Genomic DNA, 16,044 nt, shown 5'->3' with positions numbered 1-16,044 from the left:
AGAGAAAGGAGGAGCAATGATCCCTCCCAACCTCTTCCTCCTAGAACCAGGGTTGCCAATTGGCTGCAGATTTTCAGCACAGTTTGATCTGGTCCTGGTTTTACCACATTGCATGCAGGGACTTGTAGTCTTGCTTTTCTAAGGCAATGCAGTAGGGAAGTCAGAACTACAACAACCTGCATGTAATGGGGATGAAACCAGGAGTGGATCAACCTGTCCTGGAAATCTGGATCCAGCTGGCAACCCTAACTGGAAGAGGCAGTGAATTGAAGTGGGGAAGCTGAGCTATCCCTTTGCAGGGAGTGATCACTGCTTGAAAACGCCAGGGCTTGTATTCCCAATTCCCATCATCCAATGTTCAATGCTTACTCCGCATGTTTTCAGGACAGTGAGAGGCGTAACGAGGAGGAGGAAACTTCCGTTGTTCAATGAACAGAGAAAATCAGGGGTGTGCTTGGGCCTGAGTACCTCGGAGAATCAGAGTGGTCTTTTTCTGCTGTTTGTGTCCTTGTGTAGCTGTGGTACGTCCTACGTAGCTTGAAGGAAAAAAAACAAAACAAAAGCGGTAACAACTGCCATAAAGAAACTAAACCAAGGCCAAAATGGCATGAAAAAATGAATTTTAAAAAGTGTATGCTCATTAGTACAGAATATTTCCTTCCTTACACTCTAATATTTTATGTTCACTCTTTATTTCACTCTTATCATTACCCGTCCTTCTCTTTTTTCCTGTTTTCTCCTTTTTTATTCTCTGTCTATGCAGTATGCTTGCCTAAACATTCATTTCTCTTATTAATGGTTCACTGAATTTTTCCCCTTGAGAAAGGCATTCCTTATGCCGAAAATATGGCCACGATGGGGTCATTTTTAAAGGGTTTTTTTTGCCATTTCTCACCCTCTCTCCTTTCTCTCTTGCTTCCCTTCCTCTCCGCCCCCGTTTTTCTCCTTTCTGCCCTTTATCGTGTCTCGTTTTAATTTGTACATTTTTGTTTGGCTCACAGTGTTAGGTGGAGCCCAGTGCTTGGAGCAGCAAACTGCGACCCAACGAAGCCAAAGCTCAAATCCAGGTGGATGCTCCTTGTGATCTCCAGCAAGTGGCTTCTCCCTCCATTGCCTCAAGTACAAACTTGAAATCATAAATTCTCTGGGGATAGGGAAATGCCTGCGGTACCTGAATGTAATCTACTATGAAGTGTCACAAAAGGAGAACTAAAAAAGTATTATTTTTTATTAGGCTCACTATTTAATACTGGTTATATAACTTAAACGGGCCAGTCTCTCCTCCTCCCCCACCACCATATACACTTTCAGGCCGATTAATAGGGATGTGCTAAAAATGTGCATCTGTTTTGGGCGCCCACTGTTTCAACGCTCCCATAGCCCCCTCTCCTGGGCGCGCGACAGGATATTTAAATGAGGCGTAGCGCTAAAAAGGAGGCGCTAGGGACAAATGTGCGCCCCTAGCGCCTCCTTGGCAGCGAGCGCCCAGGAGAGGTGGCTGTCAAAGCTTAGGAAAATGAACGCGCAATTTTACCAGCGTCCCTTTTCCTAACCTGTGCACAGCCACGAGTTAGGGAAATTGACGTTCATTAATTGAGCATCCCTTTTCCTAAGCTGGCTGCTGGCACACTTTTTTTAAATTTATTTTTATTTTTTTTTAAACCTTTTGTTTCCTCCGACTTAATATCGCCACGATATTAAGTCGGAGGATGTACAGAAAAGCAGTATATTCTGTACACTTTTTTGGGCCGCTCAGAAATTAATCTCTGCTCTATTAGTTTCGCAGGGGGGGGGGGGGGGGGGGGGTGTTGGACGCGCATTTTGGATGCGCTAATTCCCTTATGGTGTAAGGGGTTGTGGATATGCGACCAAAACGTGCGTCCAACTGCGGGTTAAACAGTGCGCACAGCTGAGTGCGCTGTATTCTGTCGGCGTATTTGGATGTCCCTTTTTTTTTATCTTGTGGACATGTCCTATGTTTTGCCAATCAAGCTTAGTTCTGGGCAAATCGGGAACTGCCACGCCTCACATGCCTGCTAGGGGGCACCCTAACCCCTACCAAAATCACACTCTCTTAACTCTGCCAGAATGGGTAAATCAGAAACAAGGAAAAATAGTGGATGGAAGGAAATGGGATTTTTAATCTTTCTTTTCCCATATAGATTTGTGCACTGTGATACAGCTGGGCAATTTTCCCCTACAGAATCAATTCACATTATCACAATGTTTTTAATCATACTGTATTTCTTGTTATTTAAAATGCAACTTCTGGAAAGTATATCTTCTTAGTCAATACAGCAGTAAAATAGAAATCAGAACACATTCAAAGTACTTAATAGTATTTTATGTGTTCTTTTAAAAGCATGTATCAGATTAAGCATAATAACATAGTAGATGATGGCAGACAAGGATCAATTGGTCCATCCTCTCTGCAGTAGCCAATTCAGAACAGTTACCTACAGCACCTTACCATAAAAAATGTAATGCTAATATACATGATGGGCTTTTTTTTTTTCTGGAAAGCTTCCTCACACAACCTTTTCATTTTACAGATCAAGCAAACAAATGCTAACATATTTCATTTTCTGGTATTAACAGCAGAAAAATAAAAAGCTTAAAAAGAAACATGCATCTCAAAAGTTTGACTAATTTAAGACTAATTAGAGAAAGTTCTTTTTCACTCAACGCACAATAAAGCTCTGGAATTTGTTGCCAGAGGATGTGGTTAGTGCAGTTAGTTAATATTTAGACAAGCTGGGTTCAAAAAAGGTTTGGATAAGTTCTTGGAGGAGAAGTCCATTAACGGCTATTAATCAAGTTTACTTAGGGAATAGCCACTGCTATTAATTGCATCAGTAGCATGGGATCTTCTTAGTGTTTGGGTAATTGCCAGGTTCTTGTGGCCTGGATTGGTCTCTGTTGGAAACAGGATGCTGGGCTTGATGGACCCTTGGTTTGACCCAGCATGGCAATTTCTTATGTTCTTATGTTGTCTTTGCTAGAGTACTGAACGTTTTGGCAGGATACGGAAGGATAAAAGAGGTTGACGTTTCCTTTGGATTTCTATGGGAGGTAAAACTCCTGCGTACCAGAAAATACACGGATGTAAAATTGCACTTTCATTCTAACGCCTGTGAAACACAGTAACTAAAAGAGTCCATAAATGTGCACAAAAACTGTGAATCAGAGCAAAGGAGCGCACAAGTCAAAAATTACCAAGAACTATGTAGCTGGTGTGCAGCAATTCAATATGTTAATGCATATACAACATGCAAGACACAGCTGATAGGGTGACAAGGACCGACCTAACACCCACGCACGCTCACAAAGCAGCGTTGTCACCGGGTCGGGTATAATCATTGGTCTGAGCCATAAGGTTCACGTTTTACATTTTTAAGTTTTTTTACTTTGCAAATAAAAATGGGAAAGCTACTCTCCTTTAATCTTGAACGGCAGAAAGGCGCTGCCGGGCTGAAGGACACCAATTTGAAAGACACCCTGGAAACCCCCAATACAACGTCGTGTTTTGAGTCCGGCTTCAGGGGTGAGAATTTGCAGCAGGCACTGCCTTCATTCGTTCAAAAATTAAAGATGACACCGCTGCTTTGTGAGCGTGCTTGGCTGTTATGTCGGTCCCTTGTCACCCTATCAGCTGCGTCTTGCATATTATATATGCATTAACATATTGAATTACTGCACACCAGATACATAGTTATTGGTCATTTTTGACTTGTGCGCTCCTTTGTTCTGAAACATGGTAACTAGACAGAGAAACGCAAGAAACACAAGCTTAATGCATACAAATGGCTGGAATGAATGTGTGGGGCGATTTGCGCAGTGTCTTTGGCTTGGACAAAATAAAAAGACACTGCGAAACTCCAATGCCACCCTTGAACGGCAATGTCCTCATCAAAAGATGTAAGTGAATGTGTTACTCATAATTATGTATTTCCAGTGTGTCTCAATTATGCTTATGAACAAACTGGGCTTACAGATTAATCTTTTTATGTATTTATTTATAGACATTTTAATATAAGTCTCAAGCTAGACTACAATCAATCTTATAATTAATAATTACAAGTACAGTTCCAGTGCAATTAACAATCAACACAGGAATCAACAGGAGGCTCCACTCACCCCCGACGCTCAGGTCCCCGACCTGGCCCTTCCTCCTTGGCAGCGGTGGGCAGTCGCCTACGCACTCGCGCTCCTGCCATGCTCCCAGGCTCCTCCGGCAGCTCCACGGCCTCCTCTGGCCCCGGTCGGGTACTCCCCACGTACGTCGAGGGGAGAAGCCGCCATCTTTTAGTTCCGGCTTGCCCGCCTCACTTTAAAGGGGCCGCGGCAGGAAACCTTCCCGCGGTCCCGGATGATGACCCTTGCTTGTACCTGACTACTCTCTGGTCAGATTCCTTAGCTTTGACCCTCGCTTGTACCGGACTACTCTCTGGTTGGATTCTTTAGCTTTGACCCTCGCTCCAGACTACTCTCTGGACGGATTCATTGGCTTGACCCTCGCTCGATCCTGACCTTGTCTTCAGCCGCCTGCCCTGACTCCAGCTTGAACCTAATCTCGTCTCCAGCTGACTGTCTTGGCCTCCTTTTAGGCACCTGCCTACTCACAAGCCCGGACTTAACTTGTTCCTAATCGCTTGCCTGCCTCTGTCTGTCCGGGCTTCTCGAACCTGACCTTGTCTTTGGCTTTGCTCCTTCGGACCCTGCGTCTCCGCTGCTTCCTGGCACCCTGCCTTGGACACTCTCTCCGAGGTCAACCACGTGGAGGATCGCCTAAGACCAGCCAGCCCCGGTACCCAAGGGCTCAACCTGCGGGGAACGAGGGCTGGTATTGGCGAAGCTGCAGTCGGCCTCTGCTTCCCGCCTGGCCTCACCTCCCGACGGTGGGGACCCGTGGGGGTTTCCTCACGGGTAGCACCAACAGCACCTCGGGCCATGTGTCCACCTCCGCAACAGCCTGCACATGCGCACGTGGATCATAAAATCCGCACGTCCATGTGTGCGCCAGGAGCCTGCGAGCACCTTTTAAAATCTACCCCTTTACTGGCAATAGCCCCAGAGGAACAGTGAAGTTTATAGAAAGCATCAAAACAATTATACGTTTTGAATTTGCAGCCTTATGGGAGATACATTTTGGCAACCACTTACTGTGCTAATACACTGCATAAAATCTAAAAATTGTGCCAAAAAGGTTTTTGAGGACAGCAGAAAAGAATTCAGAACCTCTTTTTTAAGAGAAAGTATATTTAGGGAAGCACAAAAGGGCAACGTGCTCATCTCCTTTGTCCTGCCATTAGCCAGACTGCTCAAAATATCAAGTTTCTCCTTTGGTAGTTCAGTGTCTTCCTTATAGGCTCTTATTCCAAGGTCTCCTTTTTTTCCTGTCCGAATATATTTTATTTGATACTTTATATACTTTTGAAATTGATGTGCACCTTTTGGTAAGGCCACATTCACTTTTAAAAGAAAAGCTTGAACAGAACAGCTATTTTGATGTTTTTTTTTGTGTCAGTGGAAAGTCACTATGGGATTTTTTTGTAAAAGTCAACAGGACCCTAATTTGCTTATATATATCTTCATGGTGGGAGTGACTAAGGAATAGGACATTTTAAATACACAATCTCTCCTCAGAAAGTGAGTGAAATAGCAGCACATTTATGATTTCACTTTACATGCTGAATTGTTTTGAGATATGCTTGCTGATGCCGCTATTAAGTAGGATTGCCCCTGGGCTCTGGCATTCGGGAGAGGTTTGCAGGAGGGCAGGGAAAGCATTTGTTTAGGACCCACTACGGGAGTAAATACAGCAAAACCAGCCGCAAGTCTGCACCCGCCGGCCCCAGCCTGCAAGGTCAAATTAATTTCCAAAGTTTTACTGTGAGAAAGGGAGAAAAAGTCCTTTGGTTTGAAGGATGTTAATTTAACGAGCAAAGACCTTTTCAAGTGAGGCATATGATACTTCTGAACTTGTGCAGGTCCCTTCTACCCGCTTCCGGTGGTCTTATCAGTGGGATCTACAAAGGTGCAAGCATGGCGCAATATTAATGGAGAAATATTTTCAGTAGTCAGAAGGCTGTTCACCGGGCAGAAATGGGATTTTGATGGTTGTATCAGCTTGGTATAAACTGCCTTGCAATGAACTTGTTTCAAGGGAGGCAGTATTAAAGAACAATAGGGCATGAGTGGAGAATATGATCTGTTTCCAAGAACTCCCCCATTTCTTAGCAAACACGTGTGGAAGAAAGGAAATTGATCTCAAGTTCTTTTTTAATTGCAGCCTTTCTTTCTCGGGAGCCGTTGCAATATTTGTGCGCAGAAAACGGGTGCTCAGTGTTGAGGTGCCCGTTTTTCTAAACGTGCGCCCAGCCACCTCTCCTGGGCGTGCGATCCAGTATTTAAGTTAGGGGTCACGCAAAAAAGGAGGCGCTAGGGAAAACTTGTGCATCCCTAGTGCCTCCTCGGCATCAGGCACACAGGAGAGGTGGCTGTCAAGTGGGTTGGGAAAATGGACGCTCAATCTACGAGCATCTGTTTTCTCCCGCTATCGACATAGATACGCATAAGATACATGGCCCAGACTGTGTATCTTGTGTGTGTCTATTGGGCTTCCAGAATTTTTTTTTCAAAAACTTTTTTTTTTTTAACTAAATCTGCTTTGATTCCTCCTACTTAGTATCACTATGATACTATTAGGAGGAATCACAAAAAGCAGGATTTTTCTTTTTTTACAAAGTGCCCTTGAGTGTGGCATACCTTTATGCCAGCCCAATTGCAATAGGCGCATTTGGCCATGCGGGAATTTTTTTTGCATCGCGGGGATTAGCTAATAGCCTCATCTACATGGAATTTACATGTGATGAACGCAATTAGCTATGCAGTGATCCGGATGCTTGTTTTGGACATGCTAATCCCCATATTGCATCGGGGTATAGGGATGCGTGTCCAACACTCACATCCTGTTAAACCATGCGCTAGCCACTGCACACGGTACTGCATCGGCCCCTCAGCTATTTCATAACACATGTAGAGACTGGACCCTCTTCTGCCCAGCATATCACTCAAAGGGCAGTAAAGAATAAGATAAGATCTGATTCTACTCTCTGTTCTCACTTCTGGTTGCTGGTGTGACAAATTTTAGCCTGGGGGAGTCAAGCCCTTTCCACTGCTCATTAAACATTAAGGATAAGAGCACATGCACAGCAAAACAAACAGAAAATGCATTTTTTTAAACGCTGCTGAACTCCAGGCACCAAACACGTTCATTTAAGCTCCCAAACCTACACAGAATTCATGATACAAATACTTGCACAATCATTCATCATGACCATAATTCTGTAACTGCTTTCTCCCAGCTCAGGACTGTCTTGGAGCAGAGCGCAGTTCATTCTCGCGTCCCCTGGAATCTGAATGTCCTGAAGCGGGAGCGTCTGTCTCCCGGGTCCTGCCTACCCTGCCATCACATAAATCCTGAGTCTCCCGGCCATTACGCACACACATTACATGCGTACACATTTATTCCACCCACACCTTTCCAAATAAAATAATCTCCCGATGATGCTGATTCCGAGGATAAAGCAGAAACTCCCTACATTCAGATGCTCTTAACAGCTGCTGAATTTCTACCCTTCAGTGGAGATTTACGTTTGGCCAGGGGGCTCTGAGAGCGTTACACACAGCGCATTGGATGGGGGGGTCATCAACTAAAACAAAACTTGGAGATAGACAAACTGGCACATGATACTCAATAAAGGAAATCCTAAATAACTGCAAGAAAGGGGGAAAGCAATGTTGAGAGTTGAGCGGAGTAATGCTGGGATTAAATCTCTCCGTGCCGAGACATAGGAACGGGGCTGCACAGCTGCAGACTCCGGGAGGAAATCCCTGGGGGGGGTCTCATCTCCCTCAATAGGCGGGGCCTGATGCTGGCTCCTCCCCGCGAGATTACTACCTGTGGCCAGCCGACAGCCCACCAACTCATTGCCCGCGGCCCCCTGCGTTCGTGCTGTATGTACCGTGCTCCTGGCTAGAAGCGCACGCACCGTCCACCTCTCGGCGGATTACAAGCAGCCAGAGAATGACCAGAGGGACCATAAGCGCAGCTCTGGGCTACGGGCTCCCAGCACTCTTCGCCCTCCTCGCCAGCAGCCTGGGACCTGGAGACGCACAGCCCGACCCACCGGACTCGGCTCTCCTCTTCAGCCCCAACCGAGAGAGCATCGTGGCGGCCAACCGCGGGATCCGGGTGCCCATCGGCAGATCCGTCTTCGTGGACCCCACGCAGGACCTGGTGTTGCTCGTGCAGCCGGGTGACCGCTGCTGGGTGACGGTGCTGGAGGCGGAGCCGCTCTGGCAGCGACCCGGCTCGCTGGCCCCCAAGCGCTTCCCCTGCGGCTTCGGGCCGGGGGAGGTGCGCTACACGCACCTGGGCGCGCGGAGCCCCGGCCGGCACCGCGTGCGGCTGCAGCTGCGCTACGACGCGGCGCGCGACACCTTGCTGCTGCCCCTCGTGCTGGAGGCGCAGGTGCTCTTCCAGCAGCCCGAGCTGGTCGCGCGCCACCTGCCGCTCGTCGTAGAGCGCCTGCGCGGGCTCAGCCAGCCGCTGGACGAGAAGGTGCTGGGCTTCGCCTACGACCGGGCCGCCGAGGCCTGCCGGCTGACGCCGCTACCCGGCACGGGGGGCCTGCCCCGCTACGGCCGGCTGCACAACTGGACGGGGGCGGGTACGGACTGCGAGAGCTTTCTGCGGGCGGGCGTCCGTTACCAGCACGCGGCGGCCGGCGGTTCGCCCAACCGCGACTACCTCCCCATGCTGGTGGAGGTGACGGACGGGCAGCAAAGGCGACGGCAGGAGCACTTCCAGTTGCCGGTGCGCATTCAGGAGGGTGCGGAGAACAGCCCGCCGCGGCCCAGCTTCCTGGCCACCTTGATGATGGAGGTGGACCAGTTCGTGCTCACCGCCCTGACGCCTGACATGCTAGCGGCCGAAGATGCCGAGTCGCCGGCCGGCGAGCTGCTCTTCCGCCTACGTTCACCGCTGGAGTCTGAGACACAGGGCTACCTGCTGAGCACTGATGACCCCAGCCTGCCGCTGGCCTCCTTCAGCCAGGGCGACTTGGCCGAGCTGCGCATTGCCTATCAGCCGCCTGGTGGTGACTCTGAGCATGAGCGCCTAGTCCAGCTGGAACTGGAGGTGTTGGACCTGGAGGGTGCCGTCTCAGAGCCTTTCGCCTTCGTGGTGGTGGTGAAGCCCATGAATACACTAGCACCAGTGGCCACCCGCAACATCGGGCTGCGGCTCTTTGAGGGTCAGTCGCGGCCCCTCTTGGCAACCCGCCACCTGCACCTCAGTGATGAGGACAACTTGGAGGAAGTGCGGCTGAGTGTGGTAGCAGGGTTACGGCATGGCCACCTGTTGCTGCCCACTGGCCAGGTGGGTTATTTTACACCTGCCGACCTGGAGGCTGGAGCTGTGGTTTATGAGCATGATGGAAGCGACACGTCCAGTGATAACATCATCTTCCGTGCTGATGATGGACGCTATGAAATACGCTTTCTCTTTCCTGTCACTATAGCTCCCACAGATGATGAGTCACCAGTCCTCAATGCTAACACAGGCCTGGCATTGCCCAAGCATGGCCTACAGCAGCTCTCGCCCTTTGTACTCAGTGCCACTGATGTGGATTCAGAGGACTCAGCCATCCGTTTTATCCTGGAGCAACCCTACTCTTCCTTGGGCGAGTTGCTGCTGCGCCAGGCCGAGGAACCACCCATGCCCAAACTCTGGCGCCACCTGCCAGCCCAGGATATCTATGAACAGGTAGTGACCGAGTGGACACAACAGGACATCTTGGATGGGAAGCTGTTCTACCGGCATGTGGGGCCCCACAGCACTGAGCCTGTTCTGGACCAGGTGCTCTTCCACGTGCAAGATGACAATGACCCTCCTAACCAGTCTGGTCAGCAGACCCTAGTGGTGCGTGTACTGCCCGTGGATGATCTACCACCTGAGCTGTTCCCGGGTACTGGCCTGCAGATGACAGTGCGGGAATATGAGCTCACCCCGCTGAGGAAGAAGTTCTTGCGCTACACTGACCTGGACTCTGATGACCGTGACCTCCGATACACATTGCTGGCACCCCCTACCGATACAGATGAGAATCGCCCACTGCCCACTGGTGGCCTTGTGCTGAGTGACCGCCCACAAGTGCCTGTTAATCAGTTTACTCAGGCCCAGGTAAACCACCACAAGGTTGCATACAAGCCCCCCGAGCAGGAGCTAGGCATTGCCCTCCGGGTGCTGCAGTTTCCCTTCATTGTAGAGGATGCAGTGGGCAATGCAGTGCAAGGCACCTTCACCATCTTCCTGCAGCCAGTGGACAACCAACCACCTCGGGTCACCAACACAGGCTTCACCGTGTCTGAGAAAAACATCTTCACTTTAGCAGGGGCTGAGCTGGATGCAGAAGATGTAGACACAGAAAGCGATCTCATCACCTTCACGCTGTCCCAGGGCCCTCAGCATGGGCAGTTGCAGTATACTGGGGTGGCCCTGGCTGCTGGTGAATCCTTCCTCCTGGATGATCTAGAGAATGGGCGTGTGTCTTATTTGCACAATGGTGATGAACTGCCTAGTGACTCATGTCAGCTGGTGGTCAGTGATGGGGTGCATGAGGTGCCCATCATCCTCAAGATCACAGTGCATCCTATTGATGATGAGACCCCAACACTATTGCTGCCTGGTGGCCTGCTGGGCTCTGCTATTGATGTGCTGGAGCACAGGGACACTGAGATCACCCCTAGCCTCATCCAGGGCACTGACCCAGACACAGATGACTTGCGACTCACCTTCATGGTGGAGAAGCCCCCGAGTTTGGGGGAGATCTTGGTGCATGGGAAACCTAATGAAAGATTCACCCAGCAGGACATCATCAGTGGGGCAGTGACTTATTCACACACTGGTGGAGAGATTGGATTATACAAGAACCATGATTATTTCAACTTGACCATCTCTGATCTATCTGATGAATGGAAAGTTGGTGGCAAGAAAGTACAAGGTGTGCAGGTGCGGGTCACCATTCTGCCTGTGGACAATGTGGCACCAGAAGTGATGGTGGGGGAACACTTCACAGTCCTGGAGGGAGGCAAGAACACCATCAGTTTGCAGAACCTAGATGCCCAGGACTTGGATACTTCCAAAGATGACATCCTGTGCACCATCACTGTGCAACCCACCTCAGGCTACTTAGAAAACATTTCCCCTGCACCAGGTTCAGAGAAGTCTCGAATTGGCAGTGCAATCAGTGCCTTTGCCCTGAAGGATCTACGTCTTTGGCATATCAACTATGTACAGAGCATCCACCAAGGAGTCGAGCCAAGGGAGGACAGATTCGCCTTCCACTGCTCGGATGGCATCAGCTTTTCCCAGCCTCATTTCTTCCCTATCAACATTGTCCCCACCAATGATGAGAAGCCAGATGTCTTTGTGCGTGAGTTCCTGGTGATGGAAGGCATGGGTCTGGTGATTGATACACCCATCCTCAATGCAGCTGATGCGGATCAGCCCCCGGATGAACTTTGGTTTCTTATAACCAAACTCCCCCAGCATGGCAAGATTGTGCAGCAGCTAAGCACAGGCACCACAGCTGTCACTAACTTCACCTTGGAGGAGATCAGGGAGGGCTCCAACATAGTCTATGAACATCTGGACTCAGAAACCAAGGAGGACAGCTTTGAAATTCGCCTAACTGATGGCAAACACACAGTAGAGAAAAAAGTCCTCATCATGGTCATCCCTGTGGATGATGAAACCCCAAGGATGACTATCAATAATGGACTTGAAATTGAGATTGGAGAGTCCAAGGTCATTACCAACAAAGTGCTTAAAGCAACAGATTTGGATTCAGATGATAAGGCCCTAAGGTATATCATTCGCTTGGCCCCAGCCCAAGGTCTCCTGCAGCATCTGAGCACAGAGGGAGAGCTGTTGGGCAATATCACATTGGGCATGAATTTTACCCAAGATGACATTGATAATGGTCTGATCCAGTATACTCATATGGGCCAAGAAGGTATCCGGGACCTAGTTAAGTTTGATGTCACTGATGGAATTAACCCTTTAATAGACAGATACTTCTACATCAGCATTGGCAGCATTGACATGGTTTTCCCAGATGTCATCAATAAAGGGGTGACATTGAAAGAAGGAGGGAAGGTGACTCTGACAACTGATTTGCTCAGTACTAGTGACATTAACAGCCCTGATGAGAAACTGATGTTTAGTATCACCAGGGCCCCAATCCGGGGTCATTTAGAAAGCACAGATCAACCTGGAGTACCCATCACCTCCTTCTCTCAGCTACAACTGGCTGGGAATAAGATTTACTATATTCACACATCAGAAGATGAAATGAAAATGGACAGTTTTGAGTTTGAAGTGACAGATGGCTATAACCCAGTATTCCGTACTTTCAGAGTCTCCATAACTGATGTAGACAATAAGAAACCAGTCCTGACCATTCATGATTTGGTAGTCAATGAAGGAGAGACCAAACTCATCACTCCCTTTGAGCTCACAGTTGAAGATCGTGATACCCCTGACAGATTACTCCATTTCACAGTCACCCAGGTGCCTGTCCATGGTGAGCTTGTATATAACAGCAGCCGAACTGTGACTAGCTTCACTAAGCAAGATCTCAATGAGAACCTGATAAGCTATAGGCACGATGGTACAGAATCAGTGGAGGACAGCTTTTCGTTCACTGTGACTGATGGGACCCATACTGATTTCTTCATCTTCCCTAATACCATCTTTGAGACCCGCAAACCCCAGATGATGAAGATCCACATCAACTCACTTGACAATGGTGTCCCCCAAATAGTTGTCAACAAAGGTGCCCCCAGTCTGAAAAGCCTGCCTATTGGCCATCTGGGCTTCATGATCACCAGCAAGTCCCTGAAGGCAGAAGACAGAGACAGTCCCCACAAACTGCTGAAATACAAGATCACCGAGGGGCCAAAGCATGGAATCATCATCAACACAGGACTCGGCAATGACAGTGTGAAAAGCTTCACGCAAGGTTAGTATTCATCTTCTACATTATACTTTTCTAATGGCAACTAGCATGGACTCCTGTTCACTAAGGGGTTGTGTTAGTGAGGAAAATCCTTATTAACTCAAATCTCAGTGGTGTGTCACTTCCTCTTTCATCGATTGTAATACATTGCTCTCTGCAGATTGTACTCCATGCTAGGAACAGTGTATTATACTGATTATGAAAAGCATGTGTACCAAATCATAAATTTACTGGTAATCCCTTTGTATTCTAGAGGGTGTTAAAGTTTGCAGTAATTTTACAGTTTCTTTCTTTCTGATTGAGGTCCCATATATTTAAAATCTTGTAATTTCTGTGCACTGATCCATTTGTATTGCCTCGGGACTTCTTAGTTACTCAGGAAAACTGTGATAGTGCAGAATCCTCTGCAGAGAGAGGGGAACAACCTTGGAAGAGGTTTGAGCACCACAGTGCATAGTTTTTTGTAGATATGAGAGTACCGCACAAATCTGTGAAATTGAAAGTCGCCCTTTCCACTTGTTCCCTCTGTTTTCTGGTTAAAGCTTATGGGGTCCTATATACTGAGAGTGTTCTAAAAGTTGTGCATTAAAAAATAGTTTCCTAGTGATATGCATAGTGCATGAGTACTATGAAAAATGCATTAATAGCATTTGTGCACTATACATAGCACAACTATTAGTGCATGAGCCCTGATCTCAGACTAACAAAAAGTAAATCCCGCACTCCCCCATCCCTTTTGATCTTCTCTCACACATAGCTCCCCCACCCCCTGACCCACTCTCCAAACCCTTCAAAAATAGTCACCCCTTGGAGCTCCTCAAATATAAATCCATCCCACTCTTGCTTTCAAGTTTACATGCTTGTGCGAGCTAAACAGCACACGTCCTGCTTTTCTATTTGCCTCTTCTTCTGGAATCTGGGCAAACAGCCTCCTTGCGGCACCAACTCCCATGCTACTTTTTGTTGCTACACCTCCTCTTGCTGCTATCACTTTCTCTCCTTACCCCCCTGCTGTTGCTACTCTCCCTTCCCCTCCCTTGCTGTCACCACCACTACTCTCTTCTCACCTTCCCTTGCAGCTGTTTCTACTCTCGGTGTGATGCCCCACTCCCCTAGCCCTCACTGCTTTCTCCTTATCTTCTGTAGCTGCTGCTGCCAAATTCTCCCTGGCATCCTCACAGCCAGCCTCTTGGCTCTGACTTCCTAAACAGAGTGGCAGGGGCTGCGGTAGCACTGATAGGGAGAATCAACAGTTGTGGTTGCAGGTGGAGGGTGGAGGGTAAGAGCAGACAGTGGGAGAGAGGGGGAGGAGAAGAGACTCATTGAAGAGCAGGCACATGATGGAGGAGAGGAAACATGATGGGATGAGAAGTAAGTACTAACTTGATGAGAGAGATCGGGGAGGAGACACTGGGTGATAGAGTAGGAGAAATTACAGGGGAGGAAGAGGGAAACAGAGGTTCAAAGGAAACAGAGGTTGGAGGAAAGGGAAGAAATGAACAAAAGAAGCAATGGAAAAAAGAAGTCCCCCTGGGATGGGTGTGAGACCATAGGGTAACAGGAGAGATAAAAGAACAAAATGAAAAGTAAAAGAAAACAGAAAAAGTGAAAAGATAATGGAAAAAGGAATTTAAACAACCCCCCCCCCAAAAAAAAACAAAACTATCTAGGCACACACAGAATAAGTTTTGAGAACTTTTAATTTTACATGAAACTTTAAAAATGGAAAGATTTTTTTTATACTACTAATAAAAAAAAATTGTGTTGCAGAATTTCTTAACTCTTGATGCAGGATCCAACTGAGAGATGTCATAGGACATGGGGCTTTGATTGTCCTGTATAGGGCTTCTAATTTTATATTTGAACTGATAAACACAGATAAAACTCCCCCAATGAAAAATAAAATAAAATAGGTTTTTACTGGATAAATCCCAGAAAAACACCACATTCCCCTAGTTTTCTCTCGCTTCTCTGCCTTGGATCCTCTATTCTGTTTTTGTGCTGAGGACTTGTCAGCTATACAAATATATTTATTTAATATAGGCAGAAAAGGTATCCAGCAATAGTACCTGTGTCACGAAAATACCTATAAATGGTGATCTTTTTGTACTCTTAAAGAATCCCTAATTAGTTGGAAAAAAACCCACAACAATTTGCAATTTATAAGCATGTAAGAATAGAAGCCCTAATTATGTACTATGTTCTCTGTGTGTGATAGCTACATAGTTTTCTTGTAAGGATTTGTGCAGCTGTTTCACTGTACTTACAGTAGATCTCTTTTGGCACCTGTGAAGGAGGAACTTACAAATATGAAACCCTGTTTTATGCACATCAGTAACATTTCTGAAATCAATTGGGGGTCAGGTGTGTAAAAGTATTCATGAAATACCATTTCTCACGTATTCTCACCCGTATAGCGAGAGATGGTCTGGGGCAGAGAATGCACGTAACACGCATACCAACGTATGTGCGTAACTGTGCACACTGAAAGTCACACTTGCCTGAAAGCAGTTCTAACTTCCTGCATGATGTCACCCTGTGTTTACCAGGACAGCCCGCATATTTTCAAAGTGTGTGCGCATAAGTCTGCTTTAAAAATCTGGGATAAAGTCTCTGTATAGAAAGTACCCCCAGACGTTAGCCCTCTGCAGGTTGTTATAAAATTGCCCTCTTAAAATTTGGTTAGTAGGAAAGTACAAAATCACTTTCGAAGCCCGGTGAGCGTAAAGTCCGGGAGATACGTGTGTGGCTAGGCTGTGCGCACGCCGAGTGCATTTTAGAAATGGCCCGGCCACACATGTATCTCCCGGTACGAGCAGAAGTGCCGGGCCATCGAAAAGGGGCGGGTAGAGAGAAGACGGGAAGATGGCTAAAAGCATTCTTCTCCTGAGGCTTAAAAACTGGGCAAATTATTTAAAAATCTGGCTAGCAGAAAAAGCCCCACTGTTTGCAGATT

General features: G+C 47.5%; 1 protein-coding gene across 3 annotated transcripts in view; it reads left to right on the top strand.

The window, feature by feature from the left end:
• The first annotated feature begins 8,011 nt into the window (after positions 1 to 8,011).
• Positions 8,012 to 16,044, top strand: part of FREM3 (FRAS1 related extracellular matrix 3) — a 345,523-nt gene continuing 337,490 nt past the window's right edge. For all 3 annotated transcript variants that reach the window (XM_029599602.1, XM_029599686.1, XM_029599769.1), the window contains exon 1: positions 8,012 to 13,091. In XM_029599602.1, the coding sequence (XP_029455462.1) occupies positions 8,090 to 13,091 (5,002 nt within the window). In that variant the 5' untranslated portion in view covers positions 8,012 to 8,089. The remainder of the gene's footprint in view (positions 13,092 to 16,044) is intronic.

The sequence above is a fragment of the Rhinatrema bivittatum genome, chromosome 1 (assembly GCF_901001135.1).
Source record: "Rhinatrema bivittatum chromosome 1, aRhiBiv1.1, whole genome shotgun sequence".
NCBI classification, from domain to species: Eukaryota; Metazoa; Chordata; class Amphibia; order Gymnophiona; family Rhinatrematidae; genus Rhinatrema; species Rhinatrema bivittatum.
The sequence above is the reverse complement of the archived record's forward strand: the minus strand, read 5'-3'. Positions and strand labels throughout refer to the sequence as shown.